The sequence below is a fragment of the Barbus barbus genome, assembly GCF_936440315.1.
Source record: "Barbus barbus genome assembly, chromosome: 4".
NCBI classification, from domain to species: domain Eukaryota; kingdom Metazoa; phylum Chordata; class Actinopteri; order Cypriniformes; family Cyprinidae; genus Barbus; species Barbus barbus.
In genome coordinates, this window is record NC_136732.1 from 9,088,287 (window position 1) to 9,113,956 (window position 25,670).

General features: G+C 38.3%; 1 protein-coding gene across 1 annotated transcript; it reads left to right on the forward strand.

The window, feature by feature from the left end:
* Nucleotides 1-6,977: 6,977 nt before the first annotated feature.
* LOC306869120 (kelch-like protein 24) lies at nucleotides 6,978-25,652 on the forward strand. Its single transcript, XM_079415734.1, has 11 exons — nucleotides 6,978-7,078; nucleotides 7,724-7,998; nucleotides 8,884-9,210; nucleotides 10,207-10,350; nucleotides 17,231-17,417; nucleotides 17,838-17,984; nucleotides 21,353-21,481; nucleotides 21,937-22,113; nucleotides 22,662-22,808; nucleotides 22,888-23,053; nucleotides 24,318-25,652. Exons 2-11 carry the CDS (start codon nucleotides 7,741-7,743, stop codon nucleotides 24,487-24,489), a joined length of 1,854 nt encoding a protein of 617 aa, XP_079271860.1. The 5' UTR covers nucleotides 6,978-7,078; nucleotides 7,724-7,740; the 3' UTR covers nucleotides 24,490-25,652.
* The last annotated feature ends 18 nt before the right edge of the window (nucleotides 25,653-25,670 follow it).

Consider the following 25,670-nt stretch of genomic DNA (forward strand, 5'->3'; position numbering starts at 1 on the left):
GGGAACACATTCACTATTAACTATGACTTTTGCCTCAAACTCTTCATTTACTGCTTATTAATAGCTTGTAAGGTAATCGTTGTAGTTAAGTTTAGGATTATGGGATGCAGAATATGGTCATGAAGAATACATAATTAATATGTGCTCAAGTGCTAATAAACAACCAATGTGAAAGCTAATAATTACCTACTGTAGTTAAAAAACTAATTATTATTTACTAATTATGTGTTTTTTATGATTGGTCCATATATAATCCTACAAACGCTTGTGTATTAATAGATTTTATACAATGTAAAAACAGCCAGGTGTTAAAAGCCACTCTATCAGTTGTTCTCAGCTGTGAAGTTGTATGTCGTCCTGATTCTGCTCTAACAAACCTAGGCTGACTGTTTCTTGGTCATTCTTGACAACACATAAAAACGTAAAATTAGTGCAATAATGACAGAGCACCCCTAAATGAAGATCGGTCCTGTATCAGATCAGTGCTTGCATACTTGATTGAAATACATCATGTCACAATGCTGCAAACGCTGTAAAATTTAAACATTATCTTTATTCTTATTTGAAGGGTTCTGATAACATACATACGTGTTAAAATAAAAGACGTTACAAAAGAGTTACGGAAAAATACACTGAAAATAAATAAGTGCATGTTTGTCCAGGCAGCATTTTTTCTCCATATAATGAACATCAAAACTTGCTAATTATTCAACAAGAGCGATAGGCAGAGTCACTCAACATTGTGCAACACTATTCGGATCCCACTTGCCAACTTACGCTGCTTGACGTCTTCGTAAAAAAGGATTGAAGAGTTTCTTGCCGCTTTGAACTCATCTCGACCGAATAATGAATGATGCATACAGTGCGGGACCGCGGGCGCGAGCCTGGGCATGTCGTGACGTCACAAACTGAGTGACTGATTGCCATGGAAACGTAAACGTCATGAATATCTTGTCTCTTTGAATTTTAAATCATTCTGCATTTATATACATTGCTCTATTAAAACCTCAACATATCGAGAACACAACTGTCCAATGAAAAAGTGCGGGGGACGAATTTACTTTTTATAAAAAGTGTGGGGGGGGGCACGTCCCCCGCGTCATCTACGCCCCTGTGCCATTGTTCTCCCTGGAAAAGGAAAGGATAAGCCACCCCTTCCTGTGTCCAAGTTGATATCAAACGAGCACTCATGCCAACTCTTACATTCTGGCAGATGGAAACACTGAGACATTTATAGTTGACACCTAGATCAACACAGTTATTTTTATGACATTTTAAGTCATTCTCCTCAAATGCTATTGAGCTTTAAATTGGCTTTTGAGGCCATTCAGTTGTGAAAACATATAATTTTTTTAACAAATGATTTACAGTTTATTTGAATAAATATGTAAAAATGTAAAAGGTGTGCATTATAGTTGACACCTAGATGAACAGTTTACAGTTTGTTTTATGTTTACAGTTTACATTCTGCTCAAATTCTATTGAGCTTTAAATTATGGCATATTTTGCATTTGAGTCTGTTTGGTAGTGAAAAGTAGCATTTTTTGCATATGATTTACAGTTTATTTGAATAAATATCAAAAATGTAAAAGGTGCGCATTATAGTTGACACCAAGATGAACAGTTTACAGTTGTTTTAAGACTGTAAGTCATTTTCCTCAAATGTAAATGCTCTGACCGAGTTAAAGGACTCAGAAAAAACTGGATACTTCTGGATACTCCCGTGAATCCCTTAGGTATCTTCTGAGCGGCGATAAAGACGTTCACGAAGCGCTTTGTTGAAGCGCAGAAACAGTCGAAGGCCATTAGCCACTTCCTGCCAAAGCACTCCAGTGTGAAACCTCCTGCGCGTTCCCAGTCCTCCTCAGCGCAGCACATGGGAAGACCGCACAAAACCTCTTCTGCTGCTGTTCGGCGCAAACATGAGCCGGCGGTGAGACCAAGACTGCCGTGGCCGAATTGCCATCAGGGCTGGAAGGGCCAGAGACCTCGCCCTGACCGAGACGGCAGGCCACCGACACCAGAATCAAAGCCGCGTTCCTGATGCTGTCTCTCGGAGGAGGAAAGCTGCACCCAGCACCGAAGACGAGCCACTAAAAAAGTCTGCTCGCTCCACTGTGTGTGCTCACCACGCCCCCTGCCTGTTGTGGGTAGCGAGAGCAATTGTCATGTTTGTGTTTTGACTGTTCCACTGCAGTGCAATAAGGTCGAAAAACATACAAAATTCGCCTAAATATCAGAGCAATGTTCCTCCTCTCGCTCCCCTCTCCCCCATCACTCACTCTCACACTCGTGTGGTACTAAACTCCCCGCCCCCCAACGGCAAGTTATCCCTCATGGTGTGCAGTCCGCCTCGCCCGCTGTCACAATTCACAGCGCTGCCAGGGGTATCAGAGTGGGTTATGAAATTGATAAAGCTCCACTGTATGGGAGTGGAATGCATCAGTTCTGCGAGAAGAAATACACTATCTTCTCGCAAAACGCGCTGTAGAGATAGTGCCCCTCACAGACCCCGAGAGCGGCTTCTACAGTCGTTATTTTCTGGTGCCTAAGAAAGACGGCGGACTCCTTCCAATCTTTGACCTGAGACCTCTGAATGGTGCACTTTAGAAGCGCTCGTTCAAAATGATTACGCTGAGACAAATCCCCTCACACATCAGACCAGGAGATCTCCGTGGATTTAAAAGATGCTTATTTCCACACAGGAGCTTCCTGAGATTTGCATTCAAGGGGATAGCATACCAATTCACGGGCCTACCCTTCGGTTTATCCCTGGCCCCTCGTACGTTTACGAAGTGTACGGATGCTGCTCTCTCTCCTCTGAAGCAGAGCGGAATGCGCATCCTGAACTATCTTGATGATTGGCTAGTCTTAGCCCAATCAGAGAGCCCGCTGCTCAGCGACAAGCTCAGACTCCTCGCTCATCTTCATAGCTTAGGGCTGACTGTGAATATGCAAAAGAGCATGCTGGTACTGGGCCAGAACATCTCCTTTTTTAGGAGTGGACCTGAATTCAATCAATATGCGAGCGCGTCTGTCGGGGGAGCATTCACAAAAACTGATCAGTTCTCTCGCAGTCTTCAAGTTAGGGCGCTCTCCCCTGCTGAAATGCTTTCAGAGGACGCTCGGCCAGATGGCTGCAGCTTCGACAGTGTGCAAACTAGGGCTCCTACATATACAACCGCTTCAGCTCTGGCTAAAGGGCTGGCTGCCACAGAGCGCATGGCGCACGGACACCTTGCGCATCAAAATTATCTCACGGCACCCCGTTCGAACCCATGCAATCAGCGAGCTCCTGCTCGTGCTGGCCTCTTTTAAGCAAGTTGGCGACCTGCAGGCGCTTTCAATTGACGACTTGTGTATTGAGTTCGGGCCAGATGATTGCAGACTTACCTTGAAGCCTTTCGACTCCATTTAAAATGCAGGTCATGACACTATCTGCATTCTGCCCCGAAACACCGGCCGGGGCGGAGCCGCTTAATACACTCCTGCTGTGCCCTATATGTGCAGTGCACACTTATATTGAGCGCTCTAGACAGTTCAGACAAAAGGCCTGCCTGTGTCCAAGCAAAGGCTGTCACACTGGATCGTCAACGCAATTGCTTTGGCTTATAGCTCTAAGGGCGTGGAATGTCCTTTAGGGGTTCGGACCCACTCAACCCATGGATTTGTGTCCTCGTGGGCCTGGGCAAATGGCATATCTATTCAGGACATTTGTATGGCGGCAGGCCATACAAATGTCGATCCGGCACCTCCAAAATCCAATCCTGCACCTCATTTTGGTGGATCCCCCTCCTCACGTGCCAATGAAAAACGTTCGTGCTGACCTATATAGTGTGCATATATGAAAATCTTCTATTATGAGCACGCTTGCCAAACATCTACATTTTAAATATGTGACATGTGAACGCCCCTTAGGCTGCTCAACTGCTTTCATTTACTTAAGACAAAACCGATTGTGCTTACGAGGATACTCACAGGATGGGCATTATTACGTAATATTGTGTGTATTTGGCCACTTAAACTCAACAACAAACTATGAAAAATAATTCAATATGATACTCGTGAGGTGGCTTTGGATGTGACTGTGAGCACTCATCCTTTAAGCTGCCTCTGGAGCGCGCGAGTACCGATTGGCTTAAAAAGACGTGCAAATTATACATTTCTGCGAGGATACAACTTTGCAGATATTGTTTATGCTTAAATTGCAACATTACACACTAACTAATGTTAAAAAAGTGAAATTGCAATCGACCACCCCTTTAAGACTTTTACTCAAGTAATATTCTAAACAGTGACTTCAACTAAAATAAACTAAATTCAACTAAAAATAACTATTTTTATTTTAGGGTGAATTATTCCTTTAATGTTAATAAAACACCAAAACACAAATAGGAAAATCACTCACTACTCTTGACTGAAAAACTTTACAGTTGCTTTAATAGGAATCTATATAGTATTTTATTTTTATATTTGTTCATTCAATTTCTTGAATGCGCCTGCTAAATACACCTATTGTAGCCTACCTGAAAATAAAATACTGTTTATTTTATTTGTATATTATGTATATTTGTAATGTTTATCCTTGTTCTCATTTTTTAATGACAAAGATAAAATAATGACGACAGATTTTTATCTTCACCCACTTTGGCCTAAATATCCACAATACTTTTTTTTATATTTTGTTACCTTGAAAGGCTTTCTTTATAATAGGGAAATTTATTTGCCTGTAATGCTCAAACAACTTGAAAAATAGAAAAGCCAACATGACAAAGAATCGTGATTAAAATCGAGAATCGTGATATTTAAAAAAAATTAATTATAATATGATATTTTGCCATATCGCCCACCCGTAGCCGAGGGGGACGAAAACTGTCACCCAGCCCAATTCACACCCTTACCCCCACCCCTCCACCCTGGATCTGCGATTGTGCCCTTGTAACACCATTTCGCCCCTACCCCTGCCCCTTCCAGAGGTCTGTGCACGCCAATGCTGGGACCAGCCACCTGGGGGTGATCGAAACGTTTTTGCTTGTGAGGCACACTTGCGCTTAAAGGGATAGTTGACCGAAAAATGAAAATGATGTCATTAATTACTCACCCTCCTGTTGTTCCAAACCCGTAACACCTTCTTTCATCTTCGGAACACAATTTAAAGGGGTCTTATTATGCTTTCTCACTTTTTGAATTTTAGTCAGTGTGTAGTGTGTATGTTTGGGCATAAAAAGATCTACAAAGTTACAAATCTCAAAGTCCACTCCAAAGAGAGATATTTCGTTTAAAAAAAAAAATTTTTTTCAAGAACTACAACAGCTTGTTTAAACTACAGCGTTGCTTTCCGTTGTTTGTGATATCACAAAGCAGCCCATTAGAATATCATTAAAATAAATCTCGCCTGATGAAATCCAAATGGTTGGCGGGTGGGGGGAGTGCTTGGTTGAGCACTGCACGTTTCAAAATCGAAATCCGGTGCGGGTGTTTTTATGTCACTGTATTTCTGAAGGAAACCAACTGTCTTCAGAAAATTTTGGATGTCATTTTCATTTCATCTTGCATGTAATGTCTGATAAAGCAGCGTTTGTGAGCGGAGCTCTGTTTTGTGTACAGCGTTAACAGGGAAACCTCACTCTCTTCCGCTCCAACAGCGCCTCCTGCTGGAAGAGAATTAATTTGCATATATATATATATGCTGTCACAAATAGTGTAATAAGTCTGTGGGACTATGGTATAAATATATTCAACTGTATAACAGTTTCAGTGCAATTCATGTTATAATGTTAGAATTAAAGAACAATAAACATAACACATATTACCATTGCACTTATCTGTGCATAGTCAATGCAGTTATTAAAATCTCTAAAACGGGATTTAGCCAAAAAAACAATAACAACAATAACATTACCACTTTAATATGTCTTGCAATACCTGTGCGTGCAAAGGTTCTGCGCCATCCTCAATATTCTCGGGGTCTGAACTGATATAGCAATATTGATGAATTTGCTGTTTTGGCAAGGGGGGGGGGGGGGCAGTACTGAAACACCGTCTAAGCTGTTTACCAATCACAACGCACTGGGACAGCTAACCAATCACAACACATTTCATTTTTCGGGAAGGCAGGCCTTCATCAAACCTGGAACTAATCCAGCTGTTTGTGGCAGGCTGGGGAGAGAGGTATTGTAATAATGTAAATTATGTGAAAAATAATGCGTTTTTCGAACCACCAAGCATGAGAGCATGTTCTAGTACACCCCCAAAACAAAATCAAGACTGATGGGACCCCTTTAAGATATTTTTGATGAAATCTGAGGGCTCTCTGACCCTCCCATAGGCAGCAAGGGAACCACAGTCAAGGCACAGAAAAGTACCAAGATGATCAACAAAGTAGTCCATGTGACATCAGTGGTTCAACTGTAATGTTACAAAGCTACGAGAATCCTTTTTTCGTGCAAAGAAAACAAAAATAATGACTTTATTCCACATATTCGTCTCTACTGCGCCACTTGGACGCACGTTCACAACAGTACCATGACGCAAGCTTGTGGTGGCGCCGGCGCTGACCCAGATCCGGCGTGATGACATTGAACACATGTGCTGTGCATTGTGCCTTATGTTCAACGTGACACAGTAGAGATGTGTTTTCTTTACACAAAAAAAAAATATATATATTCTCGTAGCTTCATAACATTGCGGTTGAACCCCTGATGTCACATGGACTACTTTGTTGATCATCTTGGTACTTTTCTGTACCTTGACCGTGGTAATTCCCTGGCTGTCCATGGGATGGTCAGAGAGCCCTCAGATTTAATCAGAAATATCTTTCTTCTTACGGGTCTTACGGGTTTAGAACAACACAAGGGTGAGTAATTAATGACATAATTTTCATTTTTGGGTGAACTATCCCTTTAACTGCTTAAAACAAGTCCTCCAGACCGATGGGCGGCGCTGATGGTTCATCTGGTCATTTCTGCGCCTCAGTCTGTTTTTAAAGAAGAAGACATGGCGTCACGACTTTTCATAAACAGCTGCAGGTGAAGATATGAAGGATTTGGGCTGCTATATCAACACAGACATGTTTTTGGTAAGATTATACACCGCTGTCGTTCTCGGATGTGGGTCGTTACCGCTTCTATTGTCATTCATTATTCGTGTGGATTATTACTAACTGCATTAAACAGTCAACTCCTCCCTTAACGTTACGTGTTTTATTTTATTATAGCCTACAGCGTTTTTGAATATCTTATAATCTTTATATTTACACTACACCAACATCATTAATAATTTGATCCCTTTATGGTATCGTAAGAATAAACATAAATAACAGGAAATATTTTAATATTTTTGACAGGTTTTTTATGCATGTTTATTTTTCTTTCTCGACATTAATGTCTAATATTATACTTGTCGTCGTTGTTATAGAGTATATTGGAGAAGTTACACGTTATTGTATTTTCTATTATTTATATTAGAATGTTTAATTATTATTCGAATATGTAGAATTTGTTACAATTTATTGTCATGTTTTCTTTTTAACGTACTATTTGTATTCATATTTTCCTTGAATAGTTAAAAGATTTTTTTTTTGAAAATGTAACATTTGTGTATGTATTTACAAACAAACATTCCATTCAACCTTTCAAATGATAGGCTATGAGGTATTTTTTATTACACAAATTAGACACTGTTTAAAGTAGTTTTATACGAAGCTCCTCTATTGTTTTGTCAGCCTAATTGAGTATTAAGATGGACATTATGGCTGTGAATCTGCTGGCCACCTCCACGCTCCCTCCGTCTCCCTGTGTGGAGGACCCTGCTTTCCCCTTGTCCTCTCTGGAGAGTGAAGACTGTGTGTTTGTAGAAGCGCGGCATCCCAACAAAGTGCTGGAAGGCTTGAACAGCTTACGGCTCAATCATGCTTTCTGTGATGTGACTCTGTGCTGCGGAGGGCAGGAGTTTCCCTGTCACCGTATTGTACTGGCCTCCTTCAGCTCTTATTTTCAGGTAATAGTCATTGTTTCTGTCAAAAGGCTGCCTAGTAGGATTAGTTCTTGACCTAAATAATCATTCATTTAAAAATGTCAGATGTTTTCATATAATTTTGCTTTCCCAAGTAATAAGTTTAGGTCCATTCCAGAGAATTTGGCTCAGGAAAAAAAAAAAGGAGCTGTGTTAAATGAAAATTAAATGTTGAATTAAGCGAGAACTATTTGTTTAAAACCCTGGAAAAAGTGCCCGAAACACTTTTATATCAGTGGATGTAATTGAAAATGATTACCAAAAATAAACACATAAAATACATACACTACCAGTCAAAGTTTTTGAACAGTAAGATTTTTAATATTGTTTAAAGAAGTCACCAAGCCTGCATTTATTTGATCCAACATTTTGAAATATTTAAAATAACTGTTTTCAATTTGAATATATTTTAAAATGTGGTTTATTCCTGTGACCAAAGCTATATTTTCAGCATCATTACTCCGGTTTTCAGTCTCGCATAATCTTTCAGAATTTCTATTATTATATTCATCAAATAAAGCAAAGAAAAATTATTACAATAATTTCTAAAGGCTCATGTGAGTGGAGTAATGATGCTAAAAATTCAGCTTTGAAATCACAGGAATAAATGACTAATTATATTTGTATAATAAATTAATATATTAATAAATTATGAATAATTATGTTTAAAAAAAATGTGTATATTAATCTAAAATGCAACAAAACTTAAAAAGCAAATCTGAATGTGAGATTTCTGCTAATATAGAAGAGTAATGTTTAAATATCTTCCATTATTGTATCTATTAAATTATTAATATACATTTAAACTGTTCTTCATGGATCAATAACTCCTTAATCAGTGCTTAACATTGTGGTGTTTTGTTTGCGCAGGCCATGTTCTCCACCGACCTGATGGAGTCTCGTCAGGAGCGGGTGGCCATCAATGGAGTGGAGCCCCAGATGATTGGCATGCTGGTGAGCTACGCCTACACGGCCGAGGTGGTGATCTCCAAGGCTAACGTGCAGGCGCTCCTGGCGGCCGCCAATCTGCTGGACGTGATGGCGGTGCGGGAGGCCTGCTGCAGGTTCATGGAGCGACAGATGGATGAGATGAACTGCGTGGGCATTCACTGCTTCGCCGAGGCACACTCGTGCCGAGAGCTGGAGCGACGCAGCATGGAATACGTCCAACAGCACTTCAGCACTGTTTGCCAACAGGTGAACTTGACTAGAGGAGTGCCACACTTTAGATGAGCTCTTAAAGTGATGCTCAGTTAACACAGCCGGTCCTTGTCAGGGTCAGAAATGAACTTTTCCGGGAATGGGCACACATTTTACCATGTTTAAGTCCATTCCCCTTACAGTCAGCACAGAAAATCCCCCCAAAAATGGGTCTAATATGTTAAATGAAAAAAATAATTTTATGAGCCTTTGTTATTAAATTAAATTAAAATTAAATGAGCCTTTGTTCACAAACTATTTGTTCAAACCCTGAGATATAAAATTGCCCAAAACACCCTTTTATATTAATGGATGTAATTAAAAAATTTTTTTTAATAAAATGTATATATGCCAAAAAAGAATGTGTAAAAAAAAAAATGTATGCAATGTGAGCTGATCTAAATGTAATCCCACAATCGACTCATTTTCACATATCACAACAGCCTTATTCATTTTAGTTTAATTGTGCAGGGCATTTTTTGCACCTGTATCTTGAATTTGGGGAATTATTTTGGTGCCATTTTTGCACTGAGCTGCTGTTATTGTTCTGTTTTCGGTTTCACACATTTCAGAATTTTTTAAATCTTTCTACTGCATAGACAGATACGTTTTTCCATTTTACCGGTTGTTAATTACCCCTTTAATGACTAAAAGTGGTGGAAATTAACATAAATTAAAGCACCTTTACCACTGCATCCTACTGTAATTATTTGTATCATCAGTGTAAGTACACAAGAACCCTCGACTAACATTACTAGTGAACTTGAGGAAAACAAGAAATGTAGAATGCAGCATGATTTGTTGAAATGGTCTCTGAAGTTTTCAGTTTTAAAAAGATGTGACTATCGAACCTCGAACAAGGCTGAACCTTGACTCATTTAATTGTAAGTGGTTGACATCATGAGGATTCTAATTGTCCTTGTTTTTTGTTTTTTTTAGAGTTCATTATGCTATGAATTTATGCCTCCTTTCTCTTCTGTTTCGCCTCATCAGGAGGAGTTTCTGTCTCTTTGTGCCGATAAACTGACTGAGGTAATTTCAAGTGACCATCTGAATGTGCCAAAAGAGGAGACGGTGTTTGAGGCGGCCGTTGTCTGGCTGGAGAAGAACCCCTCACGCAGACAGAGCTTTGAGAAGGTCAGTCATAAACCATATTAACATCTTTGTTCACGTCTTCACAGGGTTCCCTTGGGTCCTTAAAAAGGTTTAAATTTACTTATCAAATTTAAGGTCATAAAAAGTCTTAAATTGCACAGGAAAGTCTTAATTAGGATTTCAAGATGTCTTAAATTTGGGTACAGACCAGAATTGCAATACAGCTAAATGTGACGATTAAACTTCAAAAAGCTATGAATTTATTAAATAAACATGAGCGCTGCACGTTTCAAAGTCCAGGGAAACTGTTCTGAAAGCACCTCCTGTTGTGGTACAAATTAGTGTCATTATTAGTACTTTAATAAATGTAAAATAATTTGAATACAAATACTGATTTACAACATCCAGCAGCACAATGAACTGTTTTGCACAGTTAATAGGCTAAATGGAGATTGCTGACTCCACCTCGAACACCTCCACACGCTAGCTCTTACATTAAAACTAAGATGGAAAGATAAAAAATGAATAGTTTCCATGGAGCTAGTCTTTGTTGGAATAGAATTGGCTAGATGGCACTGTCCCAAAAAAAATAGGGTCCTAGAAATGCGGTCCTAGAACTGCAGGACTCTGTATTCTGTACTCTGTAAAGCCAGTATTGCAGGAACAACATTGGGTTGTTTTTGTTCAGACCAATGCAAAAATCGACCCATGTTTTTAACCTGCAAACACGCAGAGCTGTGAATGTGAACTGATGGATCGATAAGAAGATAATTAATTATAAAAATCTAAACAGTAAAATGTGTTTGTATGTTATTTAATTAATATAATCATTTATTGATATTAATTGTTTAATAATAATTAATACTTTTGTCTCATCCATTTTCTTAAAAAATAGTTTAAAGGCTGAAACGTCAAGTATTATTTTATAAAACGTTTTGTTTTTGTAAAAACTTGTATCTGAACTGTAAATCATGCTTTTTACAGTTTAATAGTTTATAATAAACATTGTCCTACCTCACTCATATTGTATTCATTTTATTTGTGCAGGTCTTAAAGGTCTTAAGTCTTAAATTTGAACTTAAAAATCCTGCAGCAACCCTGCTTCAGGAATAAGCCCAAGCTCTCTAAGGGTCAACTCGACTTCTACTTTTAAGTAATACTTTAACAATTGTTGCAATCACACTATACTTTTAGCTCACAAAATTTCTTCAGACAAAATGTGACGTCACACTTCGCGGCATCTTTTTTTTAAAATAAATTTAACATAGCAAATAATGAGAAATCCAAAATGTGGAAATATGCAATCTACTCCACTTTCCTGCAATGCTACAAACCTAGTTTGTGTTATTTCAATTCAGCTAAGAAGTCATGCTGTGAAGTATCAGTCTTCTGTTGGTTAGACCTCTTCAAATGATATGAATTAGCAGTCAGAGTTCACCAAACCAAACTGTGAGCATCTTCAATATGAGCTTGCATTTCCGGTCTTCAGCATTTATATGCGTTTGAATGGAAGTCGGTGGAACAAAAACTGTAGTGTGTGCTTCTTTTTAAAGGGGTCATGAACTGTCTTTGTTTTTTATTTTGTACTGTTGTTTGAGGTCTACTTATAATGCAAAAAACATAATTTAGAAGTAATAGGCTATTTTCTGTCCTGTTTTAACCCCCCTCATCAGAACGCTCTGTTTGAGTAGGCGTGACGGATTATAGACTCAGAAGTAGCAGCATACATTCGTTCCTCATAGATGGACGCCGCTGTGATTTAGGTTAAAAACGCATAAATAACACTACTGATCGACCGATATTGATTTTGTTTTTATAACCGATACCGATTATTTGCATGTTTATGTGCCCGATAACCGATATGCAGAACCAATATTTATTTACTGTTATAAAGTAAATAAATGACTGCGTGAAGTAAGTCCATACTTCACTTTGGTTTTTCCTCCTTTCAGTCATCTTAACAAAAAATGTTTTGAGAATTAGCAGTCTTTCATGCAGGGCTTTAGACTCATTCTTCCCACTAAACTCAGTTTTGCGACTAACTTTCTCAGTTGGTCGCACGAGCACATAATTTGGTTGCAATTTGTTTTTTGTTTTTGCTACAACATTTGATTAATCAATGCATGCTGATGAACTTTTATCATAGTGTATAGTTATATGGTAATGAAAGTGTTCAACATTCAACTCGTTCTTTTTCATCTGTATTATTTGTGATTTAAATTGTGAACAGGAATTCCTTTTTTCGTTCACTTTCACTTTCAAATTTGCGATCTTGGTGTCACATTTTACAAGAAAAGATCATTGTCTGTTTTGCTTATATCTATACACCTTTCACTTTTAAAGACTAAAACAAAAGATGGATTCATGGTTATTCTTAATTAAAAAGCACAACAACAATAAAACAGTACGTTGACAATGACAAACTAGCTTACATAACATTTATTAACAAACACGAATAAGACGAGGCATGGCATAGGACACACCACATGCTGTCTTATATACCGAGTATATTACAGAATGTTTAGCAAACTCTGAGGAATCAAATAAATATTAATATATATATATTTTTTTAATTAAGGAAAGCCTCCATAGCGTAACGTGAGGTAAACAGCAGAGATAACAAGCTTCTCAAAACGAAAACAAAAAGAAAAGTAAAACTAAACTGGCTGTAGCTGACAGGACTTGCATGCTTTTTCTACAAGAATACCACCATGTTCACCTTCTCTGGTTTAAGAAGCGGTCTTTTACTTCAGTTTGAAAACAAAATCCTCCGTTGCGCTCCATCCGCGACGCGCACCTTCACGCTCGTGCTGACGCGGCGAGTATAAACCAGGCTCTACCCACGAAGCGCTCGCGCTGAAAGCACCTCTCTTCACGTGATCAGTGAAATCTGACTCCTGCTATAATGTGCTGCGGCTGGCAGCGCGCGCTGTATGAAGCAGACGCTTTGGAGCAGCGCAGACCTGGCACTCGTACAAATGCGACCACGTCAAATTTTAACTCGCAAAAAATTACCATTTTGGTCGCAGTCTAGAGCCCCGTCATGTTAAATTTCATCTTCGTATTACAACAATAAAAAACATTTTATTTATAAAAAGCTTTAGCAGCAACACTAATATTAGCAGTAAGCAAAATAAACGTAGAATGTCTAATGTTTTCAAATGGAGAAAATAAAGGACCCGAGTTATATCAACTTCATTTTTAACTACAGTTTTAGTAGGTTTATAAGCTGTTTAATAGGCTAAAGAGTGAAGAATAATTCACTGGATAATGTTAATTCAATGAATAATATTCTCTGGAATATTGGAATATAACAAGCATTGTATTTTATTGCATTTCTCAACTGGCATGCTCTAAATTATGCTGCTGACAGCGCGGTTTATCTGCATTTACACAGAACTATAGGCTACTCAAACTGCGATCGATTGCGGAGATAATAAATAATTAATTTCCATAGAGTTGTATTAATTTAGATGTTTATAAACGAAATAATGGTTATATAGTAAGTGTTAATACAATTTAGGGTGCTTCAAAAAAGTGAATCTTGTTCAAAGTTACATGCGGTGGCCGTGCTGAGCATTTTTTGAGCATCAACCGCTGAGTGAACTGCAATATGAAAGCGGCTTCACGAGACTAATGATGAGCACATAGACAACAGAGAGAGAATTACATTCAATGCTTTTCTTTCCAACATGCAATCATTCATGGCTGTATTATTTAATTCATGCAAAGTTACGTCTTTATTGGGAGAGGAATTGACGGATTATCTACATGACTCCGACTTCACGAGACTAATAGACCACAGAGAGAGAATTCAATTTTATTTCCAACATGCGCTAATTCATGGCTGTGTTATTTCAGGCAAAGTTATATCTTTATAGGGACAGGGCTTGACAGAGTATCTTATTTATCATATTTCTTAGAGCCAAGTTGCATAAACTACATATCAGGCATTTATGTAATACATCTAATTCGTGCATTAATGACTGTAATATTAAATTGTTTACTAACTACAGCAAATCAAGTACCTGCACGCCGTTGTTGTTGTCTCGTCTCCCCTCAGATGTGCTGCAATTGCGATCCTGCGCGCAATTCTCAAAACGCCCACAAGATGGCGGTGTTTATCGGTGAATCCGATATTACAAAACCGATATCCGATTATGGGAAAATGCTTAAATATCGGGAGAATATCGGTAAATCGATATATCGGTCGATCTCTAAATAACACAATACATATCAAATGATCTGTAAGAAAAGACAACGCAATAGTTATGTAATGAAAACAGTTACTCACACTTGTGTGGTGCGACATTACCGTCGGATCCAATATAGTCAGCAGAGCATCGTCTTTTAGTTTCTTCGTTAAAAATGAAGTTAATTCATTCTTTCCTCATTTTGGGATCAGAATGAAGGCAATGCAAAAACTGTTTTTCCACAGCTTTGCACTGAACAGCATCTTGTTGTCTTTGGAGCATCTTTATAATTTGGTTTCTGCATAGACTTGTGTTCTTGTCAATTACCTACTACATGCACAAATCAGTGGGCGGGGCTAAATAGGCAGTGATGTAGAAGCAGGTGTTGATCATCTTCTGCAGAGGCGGTGTTTAGCCACACTATTTTGTCATAAAGTAGAACATTCCAAAAGCTGTCGTTTTGGCAGATTGGCTTCAATATAAGCTGTTTTTAGATTAATGAGGTAGTCTTGAGTTTTGAAAGCAGAATGACTTATGTCAAAAGATCAAGGGAATTTTGGTTTCTCAGTTCATGACCCCTTTAATTATAAATCATGTTCTTGGGACACCAAGTTAGATACTGTAAAGCATGTTAAAAAAGTTGCTGATAAAACAAGTATTCACATTGCAATGGTCAGAGACATTATTTGCATGTATACATGGACCAACAAAAAATATTACCACAAGAAATGTACAAATAACAGAATGCATTGTGTAATACAGTTCTCACATCATATTAAAAGCTTCCAGTGTAAAGTACAATTTAGCTGTTATTTAACGTAGTTGATGTGCTTTATGTATGTGTGTTGATCAATGGTGATATGTGAATAAAGACCTAAATTAAATCTGTTCAGTGTTCATTATATAAAATGTCTCTTCAAAAAACTTGGATTAAACTGCTCGATACATATGTAATGTAATAAACATTTTCATTCAGTTTAATGTCTGTGTCATGGTTGCAGCTAGGATAAAAAGTATTTTTAATGGTCAAAATATAATTTCCCTTATTTTATTGTTACTCCTGGTTAGACACTGTGTTAGCAAACTCCACGTATTGGTATTTTTTTTAGTCGTGTTTCTAAGGGAGATTTGTTTTATGATCTCAGTTGAGCGGGTGGGTTCCTCTCACGTGTCAGTGATAGAGCTCCAGCAGATGTCTGGGATTAGCTGCATGTATGTGTTTTGATGAACTAAGCCTGTGAAAGGTCACATGCTCTGTACAGGCTATGATTATGAAGAGAGCAGTCACTTCACAGGGATGTGCGAGAAACGTAAATCTAGCCCTGATTGAATGGGGTAGGATTGCTGTTTACATATTGTTGCTATGCAGTTATTTAAAGACTAGATGTTAATTACAGCTCTTGAGAAAAGCTCATTGCATATCACATTGGAATGTAAAGCAATTCCGAATGTACAGGACTGATTTTAAGTTGTATTTAGTAGCGTTTGCCAAGACAAGTGTCATTTTCGCTATTACACATAATTTGGTTTAAAGGGACAGTTCACTCAAAAATGAAAATTGTTATACTCACCCTCATGTCGCTTCAAAACCATAATACTTTGAAACACTTCATAACACACATAATGAAAGCTGAGAGATTTCTGTCCCTCCATTGAAAGTTCATGCAACCAAGACTTTGATGCTTCAAAAAGTTAATGAACGCCGCATAAAAGTAATCCATGTGTATTAAAGGGATAGTTCACCCAAAAATGAAAATTCTGTCATTACTCACCCTCATGTTGTTCCAAACATGTGAGACCTTCTGCGGAACACAAATTAAGATATTTTTGATGGAATCTGAGAGCTCTCTGACCCTCCATAGACAGCACTGATCCTTACACGATCAGGGTCCAGAAATGTAGCAAGGATATTGTTAAAATAATCCACGTGCCAACAGTGGTTCAACCATAATTTTACAAAGTTACGAGAATACTTTGTGTGCAAAAGAAAAAAAAACACTTTATTCAACAATTCGTCTCCCTATAGCACCATTTTGGAGAGTATCACTTACGTAAACAATGCGGTTACATTGTTTTCATTCAAATCAAAGCGTAAACGACATGAGGGTGAGTAATTAATGACTTTTCATTTTTGGGTGAACTATCCCTTTAAGTGGTTTAATCTAAGTGTTCTGAAGAGACACGATCACTTTAGGTATACGTTTTATTTATTATTCAATTTATTAATTAATTTTATTCACTTATTAAAAAAAAACTAAATTATTTGATGTGTTGTAACCAGTTTTTGTGCATGATATCCGGATACAATAATGAGGTAAATGGATAAGAACCACAGCTGATATTGCTTCTGCTTCATTCGTCACATAAGAAGTGGAAAATAAATTCAAACACATTGCATTATGGGATACCGTATTCTATAGAGTAGCTATATGCTGGATTGTATCCTGCACTGAAATTAAGTTTTCATTTTATATTTATTTAAATTTGTAGACATTTTTAATGACACATTTGTATATTAAATGGGATAAGTGCATAGTCACTCATTGGCCTGATTATCCAGGCTCTCATAAAACAAAAGCCCAACGATTTAATAAAATAACACACATTATACTTTTATTTTATTTAATGGAAGTAGATTATTTGTTAATTGAGTTTAATAGATTACATTTTTCAGATTGAAACAGTGGAAACAATTGGTTCAGCTGATTTAAGGTTTCTCCCATCACTAGGTTCTGGAGCACATCAGGCTGCCCCTCATCAGTCCGTACTACATTCACGACGTCATCGAGACTCTGGATGTTGTGAAGGAATCACTCAAGTGCCAGAAGCTTATTTCTGAAGCCAAGGACTACTTACTGCTGCAGGACCGCAGAGGAGAGCTGTACAGCCCCCGAGCACGACCTCGACGTGCAACAGGTGACCGCAGTCTCTCTATCGCTAAACCATTCCTGCTACAACGACTTATACATGCCTTATGGGCACTTTTACACTGTCAGCTACAACTGAGCCAATTCCCTTTTAGTTGTTTTTTTGTCATTTGTTATAAGACAGATAGGATGAGCTAAATTAAGTTTGTTACCATGGACAACTGAGCGATTAGAATGAGAACAAATATTTATTGTGAATATTTACTCATCACCTCCCACATTCAGAATAGTCATTGAAACTTAACGATAATACCTCTGTTCTGAAATGTAATGTCCAAAGAAATTCATAGCTCTTCTATTTGCTCTTGACATTCTCTCAACCAACATGAAGTGAGGTGCATCATCTGGAGAAGGCACCGTGTCTTGATGACTAATCATCCAGTGGCTGCTGTGTGTTTGTCTCTGTCAGGCACAGCTGAGGTGATTGTGACCGTAGGAGGAGAGGATGATAAGGTTGTTCTGCGCAGTGTGGAGAGTTTCGATCCCCTCACCAGCAAGTGGAAGAGTCTGGCCTGCCTGCCCTTCGCTGTCAGCAAACACGGCTTAGTCGTATCTGGTGAGTGTGTTGACATCGTGTGACACTCAACTTCCTGAGTCAGTCGCTCAGTGATGTTCTTAGTTTATAAATAGGGCTAGGCGGTGTATTGTATATTCATTATATATTCATGCATAGATGAACACAAATTACTTGGTGATTTAAACTAGTTTAAAGCCAGATGAAATACAGAAAGGGCTCATATGATGCGATTTTCAAATTTTCCTTTCTCTTTGGAGTGTTACAAGCTGTTCATGCATAGATAAGATCCCTGAAGTTGCAAAGACTGAAGTCTCAAATCCAAAGAAATATTCTTTATAAAAGTTAAGACTCGATCACGCCCTCCTACTTCTTAGAGAAAAATGATATATGTGAGGATTTCCAGTCAGGTTTTAGACCATATCGTAGTACTGAGACTGCTCTTATTAGTTACAAACGACCTGCTTTTATCATCTGATCGTGGTTGTGTCTCTCTATTAGTGCTACTGGATCTTAGTGCCGCGTTTGACACTATCGACCACAACATTCTTTTAAATAGACTAGAAAATTATGTTGGCATTAGAGGAAGTGCACTGGGATGGTTCAAATCGTACTGACCGCAATCAGTTTGTGGCAGTAAATGATGAGGTATCATACCAATCACAAGTGCAGTATGGAGTACCTCAAGGCTCAGTACTTGGTCCCTTACTTTTCACGCTTTACATGTTACCCTTGGGAGATATCATTAGGAAACATGGTGTTAGCTTTCACTGTTATGCTGATGATACCCAGCTCTATATTTCTTCACGAGCTGATGAAACTTACCAATTTGCAAAACTAACGGAATGTATAGTTGATATCAAAAACTGGATGACTAGCAATTTCTTACTGCTAAATTCTGAAAAAACAGAGGTGTTGATTATTGGACCAAAACATTTTACAAGGATTTTTAGGCTGCATTAATTAGGTCAACCGGAACCGGGAACACTTCCCAAAACACCTGATGTACTTGTTGCATTGATAGAAGAATGGCATCTACGATAATATTAGTCTATTTCTTTCTTATTCCGAGGTCACCGTAGCCACCCAGATCCAGACTGTATGCAGATCAGATGGTGGATCAGCACCTAGAGATGACCTCTACAGCCAGGACACCTAGATGAGCCCCAGAGACTGATCCCCAGTGAAGACCCTGTCTCCAAGACGGCTATCGGGACAAGACCACAGGAACCAGATGAGTCCTTTGCACAATCTGACTCTGCTTTAGCCTAGATTTAAACTGCTGATTTTGTCTGGCCAGAGGAGAATGACACTATTTCAACAAACTATTTCCCCGTCTAAATACTGTAAAGCTGATATAAAGCCACCCAGCTTTATATCAAGCCGATGTAAAGCTGCTTTGACACAATTTGCATTGTTAAAAGCGCTATACAAATAATATTGACTTGACATGTCTACGTCACGGTGTGGGGAGATTTGCAAAACACTGCCCATGCGGAACTATTATTCTCGCTGTAGTATGGTTGCTGCCGCCTGCGCCATGTCCTGGAGGCACTGTTTCGTTGTGAAAGAGAAAGTACTTTTGTTTGGGCTTCCAACAGAAGACACAACTAGAAATCAGTGGTTAAATTGTATTTACAACACTGTTCCAGAACAGTTCACCCAAAAATATTAGTGTGCGCGCAGTGCATTTTACAGAGGACTGTTTCCTGAACCTGGAAGAGTAACGTTAGCCTAAAATGCTGGCTTGCACAAAGCCTGTTTCTATGAAGTGGGGCAATTCCAACGTCGCATGGACAGTCTGGCACTTATGACTCACAGCCTGTAAGTATGTTTACAGCAATAATGTACAGTATGTGGAAAATAATGTGTTTTTTGCACCTTAAAACCCATAAACGCATTGCATTACACCAATTACACAAGCTAATGGTCTTTTTAGCAACGTCATATGACCCCTTTAATGTAGACATGTATTCAATGTATTAAAGGAGTAATGGAATATAATTGCAGTATTTTTGTGATTAATCTATAGCTTTTTTGCATTTATACTAAATGTATTTAGATTACCGTTTTTCATACAAATAGAAATCATTTAGTTCTATTTTGACCATGGTATTAAGGTGCCATATGTGTGGTTTTAACTGTGGTTATAATGATATAAATTTATGCTACTATGGAAGACCAATGGTCAAAAAGTCAGAGTAATTACGTTTCACCTAGTGCTATTAAAAAAATAGTTTTTTAATCAATTGGCAGCACTAGTTTCACCATATAACAGTGGGGTTGTTACAATTATAGATGTTACTGTTTGTGATAATGAACATAAATATATATCTGCATCCGAGCTCAAGCTACTGACAAATAAAGTAACATTATTAATACTGCAGCCCCCACTGCAAACTGTGCTGAAGATATGCATCATCAATTCAGACAACGCAAACCTGTTTCGTGATTTGACACAATATCACTTAACATGCAAAAACTAAGAAATACATTTTTCTATTAAGAGATTTATTTTGTTAGGGAAAAATGACTGTCAAAAGCATGACGTCATGTTCTGACCATAAAGAGTCATTTAAAACCATGATTAATGGTCTGGTTTCTACAACTTTCACTTAGGAGCAAAAATCCGCCTTTAAACCTGAAAGAAAAAAAAAAAAAAAAAGAGTAAATTTATTGTGATTATCGATATCGCCTTTTTTTTTTTTGTGGCAATATTGCCCAGCCATATTGTTATATTGGTTCATATAAATGAACATGATTAAATATCATCTGGGCTGTTTTACACATCTTGGCTGTTTTAAGTAGATTTTTACTGTATTTTACTTCTTGCGTGAAAAATTAGGAAACGTTTGCAAGTAAATAAATACTTGAATATCATGAGATTTACACTATTGTTCAAAAATTTGCAGTCTGTCATAAGTCTTTTATGCTTGCCAAAACTCCATTTGTTCGATCAGAAATACAGTAAAACTTATATTACTATAACTTAAAATATCTGTTTTTTTATTTAAACATATTTTAAACTGCAATTTATTCCTGTAATCAAATCCAAATTTTCATCATTACTCCAGTCTTCAGTGTCACATGATCCTTCAGAAATCCTTCTAATATGATGATTTGCTGCTCAAGAAACATTTCTTATTATTAGCAATGTTGAAATCAGACGTGCTCCTTGATATTTGTGTGGAAACAGTAGTACATTTTTTTCAGGATACTTTAAATAAGTTCAAAAGAACAGCATTTATTAGAAAAACAAATATTTTCTAGTGTTATTAAAAAATAATAAAAATCTTATTGACCCCAAACTTTTGACCAGTTGAGTAAATGAGTTGTTTACAAGCCTTTAAGTGCCAGTGGTCAGAAATGCCATGTTTTTCTTGGTCTGAATTGCATTTGTGTTTATTCAGGCTCCATGCTGTATTTGGCTGGCGGTGAGTTTCCAGACGGCTCGGCCAGTAGAGAGATGTGGCGCTATGACCCGTGTTTTGACTCCTGGTCAGAGATGGCACCCATGAACGTGGCTAGATCAGAATTAGGTAATGGCCACCAAACGTTTACAAAAGAGCACGTGGTTTATGCTGCGTTCCATTCAGCTCTAAAAGATGGGTTTCCAAAAAGAGTCAAAGTTACATTATGAAAACGTTTTAGTAAATGTTTCCAGCTACCTGGTAACTGATCTCCTCTGTTCACACACCTTTTGAACAATTCTCTTCGATTTAGTTGCAAGGAAATGTTTTTGTTGCCTGTAAAACACCTGCAGAGCTAATGGTAGCATTGCCATGTTTTTTATTTTTACATCATTTTCCAAATATCAGATAATTGAATGCTTTCATGGTCAGAAATTGGCGGAATTAAGTTGGACTATCCCACATCCAACTTGGGATGGAACGCAGCATTTCAGCCCACCCTATTGTTTGGAAACAAACAAGACCCTATTGGTTCAAAAATTAAAATAAACCAGAATCTACAAGAGCGTTGTGCTGTTTTTCAGGGTTGGTGATGCTGGATGGATATGTGTTTGCTGTGGGCGGCTGGGAAGGCCGTTCTCGACTGGACTCTGTTGAGTGTTATAATCCACAGACAAACACGTGGCAGTTTATGGAATCGGTCAAGATGGCGGTCACCAGTCCGGCTGTGATGGCGCTGGATGGATTACTCTATGTGACAGGTAGCAAGTTTGCTCCAGACTCTGTTGTAGAACATTTTATTCCAGGTTAGATACACCTGTATGGACAGCATGTGGCCTGATGTTGTTTACAACAGAAAATAATGTCAATATAGACTATAAATGTCTGGAATGCGTGCTGGTTACACTGCCGTCAGTGCTAGTAGAGCAAAAATAACATGCTCTTAAATAGAATGCATAGCTGAATGATTGACAAGAACAACCTAAATATTTTTCTTTGACATTAAATTATTTGAACATATCTTTCCACTCCTTTGCCAATTATAAGTTATACACTCTAAATACTTATTTTTGTTATTCAAACGAAAACTTTTGGCATTAGATAGTCTTTGTTTTTTGATAAATGTATTAAAGCTGATACATAGTATATATAAGTTGAAAAATGTCATATTTTGTGAAAATACATGATAAAGTTTTTACTGATATTTTTTAACTCGCCATCTCATTAGAAAATATTTGATAATATTTAGCAAATTAGCAGAAATTTAGTTTTTTTAAGTGCTGTGCAATATTCCCTTTTGAAACCACAGGAGGTGCTGTTTTAGAAGATGGTGACGGCACAAACTTGGCGCAAGTGTACAACCCTAAAACATGTGTGTGGGCCGAAGTGGCGCCCATGCAGATCGCCCGCTCTGGATCTGCTGCCTGCATCCTGAAGGGCAAGATATACGTCATCGGTGAATATAGAGGCTTTTATTTAATTATCAGTTTGAGCTTTATCCTGTAGAGCAGTGGATCACAGTTGTTCCTCTCTAGGCGGCTGGCATGCTTCCACCGAGAACACGGATAAGGTGGAGTGCTACGACCCCAAGACCAACAAGTGGACCATGTGCGCTACCATGAAGGAGAGACGCTATCGACCCGGCGTGGCAGTGGTGGACGGAAAGATTTACGTTTTAGGAGGAGAGGAGGGATGGGACAGGTGAGAGACACTAGGGCCCTGTTAAATCTATGAAGTTTTTTTATTTTTCACTAATTCTGTTACATATTTGCATAATGCCCATCTACTGGCTGCTTTGGCCCGTCCTCAAAGAACTTCACAAGGTTGAGCTCTCATTGTCAGACTCGGGCTCACACTGGTACAACAATACCAACGCCATAGTTTAGGGATGCACGATATTATCAGACTGATATGGGAATCAGCCGATAATGGCTTTAAATGTACATATCGGGATAATTTTGCATGTCAGGCCAATGCCGATATTTGCATTTAAAGTCATTATCGCCCGATTTCGATATCAGTCCGATAATATCGTGCATCCCTAGTCTGAATGATGATTATATTCACTGATTTAGATCGCTGAGCTTAATGTGTGAAAGCACTACAGAACGACGCTTTCAGTGTGGCAGCCTCACCCAGGTCCTAACGTCCGGTCGGTAAGGAGATTTAATCTGTAGGGGGCGCTATTGGCCTACTTCTAATTAAATTACAAGTAAAATAGCCTACACAAATAACATTTAGACTGTTTCTGATTAATGTCATAAAATAATGATAACAACTATCTTAAATGACCAAAACCATATTTCGTAAAATTGTGTTGGAAGTGTAATTAATTTTTTTTTATTGACTGAAGACCCATTCGTTTACATGGAGAGGGCAGGGTTTATGACTGCAGCCAGCCACCAGGGGGGGGGGGGGGGGGGGGGCGATCAAAGAGCCTGCAGCTTCACTTTTACGGACGAATGAGACACACCTGAATTGGCCATGACCCCTTTAATAAAATATTCAAAAAGTATGCCTAATTGAATAATATTTTTAATATAATTTAGAGTTTTTTTTAAATTAAGTAATGGTGCCCTAAGAAATGTTTTATTTTCGCAGAAATTCTGTTGTAATCAAATGAGATTAGAACTTTTTTTTTTTTTTTTTTGGTGGTACTGCACAAACGTTTAAAACATGGACACCACTCATTCACACAGAGACACGTAAAACATGCTGACCTCATAATCTTTTTGTGTTTTATATTCACAGACACTACTCCATACTGCGATTTAACTTTATAGCCTTTTTTTTCACATTTGCCAAATTCTGTGATGTTCCATGTTATACTGTATTTTATATGACGACTGGATTCTGTGTTTTCCACATTGTGGAAGTCATAGGCTCTTACTATACTCAATCTGAGGCCTGTTAGCTATGTCCGCTGTCTATTAAGTGTTTCTGACTGAACTGACTTCCCCTGCAGGTATCATGACACTATAGAGCGGTACTGTGACGAGTCGGACAGCTGGGAGATCGTTGGAGAAATGCCCACCAGCCGCAGCTGGCTGAGCTGCGTCTCTCTGCAGCTCCGGAAGGACACTCACGTGGGTAGCCAGCCCGGCACTGCCTTGGAGACAGAGTTTCCCGTGGGCTGAGCGCTCCGGGGCTCCACCTGCATCACTGCTGGCCGGGACAGAAGGCCAGGGGGCAGCTTTCTGAGAGCCCCGCTCCACGAGAGCTTTTTAAGGAACGGAAAAGGTCCGACCCAAACACTGGAGGGTCTTCAGAAAATACTTGTCATAAGCTATGCTTTCTCCAGTCTGACCCCTTGCCACGGTGTGAGGCTGGATGGATTGATGATATCTGTGGTGATTTTGAGTCTGTGTGTGTGTGAGCCGCCATCCCAGAGTCTCCACAGTATCAGTTCAATGTGATGTTCAAGTGACGTACAGGGTTCCTTCCATGCGCTGACCACCTCATGATTGTGACTTGTACAAGTACTTTGTTTTCTGACAGTGTTGTAGTGAATTTTGTCATTTTTGTATGGTGATTTTTGTTTGTATTTATTAGACGTTTTCTGTTGTATTGACAGATTTATGGAGTAACTAGCACAGATACACTGTAACATGACTTTCTTTAAAGGAAGAGTTCACCCAAAAATGAAAATTATGTCATCATTTACTTAAACTCGTACACGACTTGAGGGTTTCTTATGTTTAACACACAATGGTAACCAGTTTGTGGTCCCCATTGGCTTCCATAGTATGGAGAAAAAGATTATGGAAGACAATGAGGACCAGAAACTGTTTGATTACCAACATTCTTCAAATGATCTTCTTTTGTCTTTAACGTATAATTGAAATTGATACAGGTTTGGAATAACTTGAGGGTGAGTAAATGATGAAAGAATTTTCATTTTGGGTGAATTATCCCTTTAAATCCGTAATTAGTCTTTATATTGTGCACAGTATGTATACCAAAATAACCTTCTACATTTGCCAAAATGTTTAGCATACAACTGAGCACGGATGCGCTGGGTACTATATCCCACAATGCAATGTGTTCAGCTTGTTCGTCCACATTATGAAGAATGAACCATCTTTCCATGACTCGTTGTTTGCGTTTCTAAAAGACTTTAGCTAAGACTTTGAGTTAAAAAATAAGAAAATAAATGAGCAGTTCATGCATATGTATACAATATGTGAATCAGATAATGCTAAGTTTATGGTTCTTATAACTATCTGAAATCAGACTGTATTCTCTCACGTATAAAACTCATAATATTGGTGGTGATATCAATTCTGACACATTCTTTCTACATCACGGTTAAGGTCAG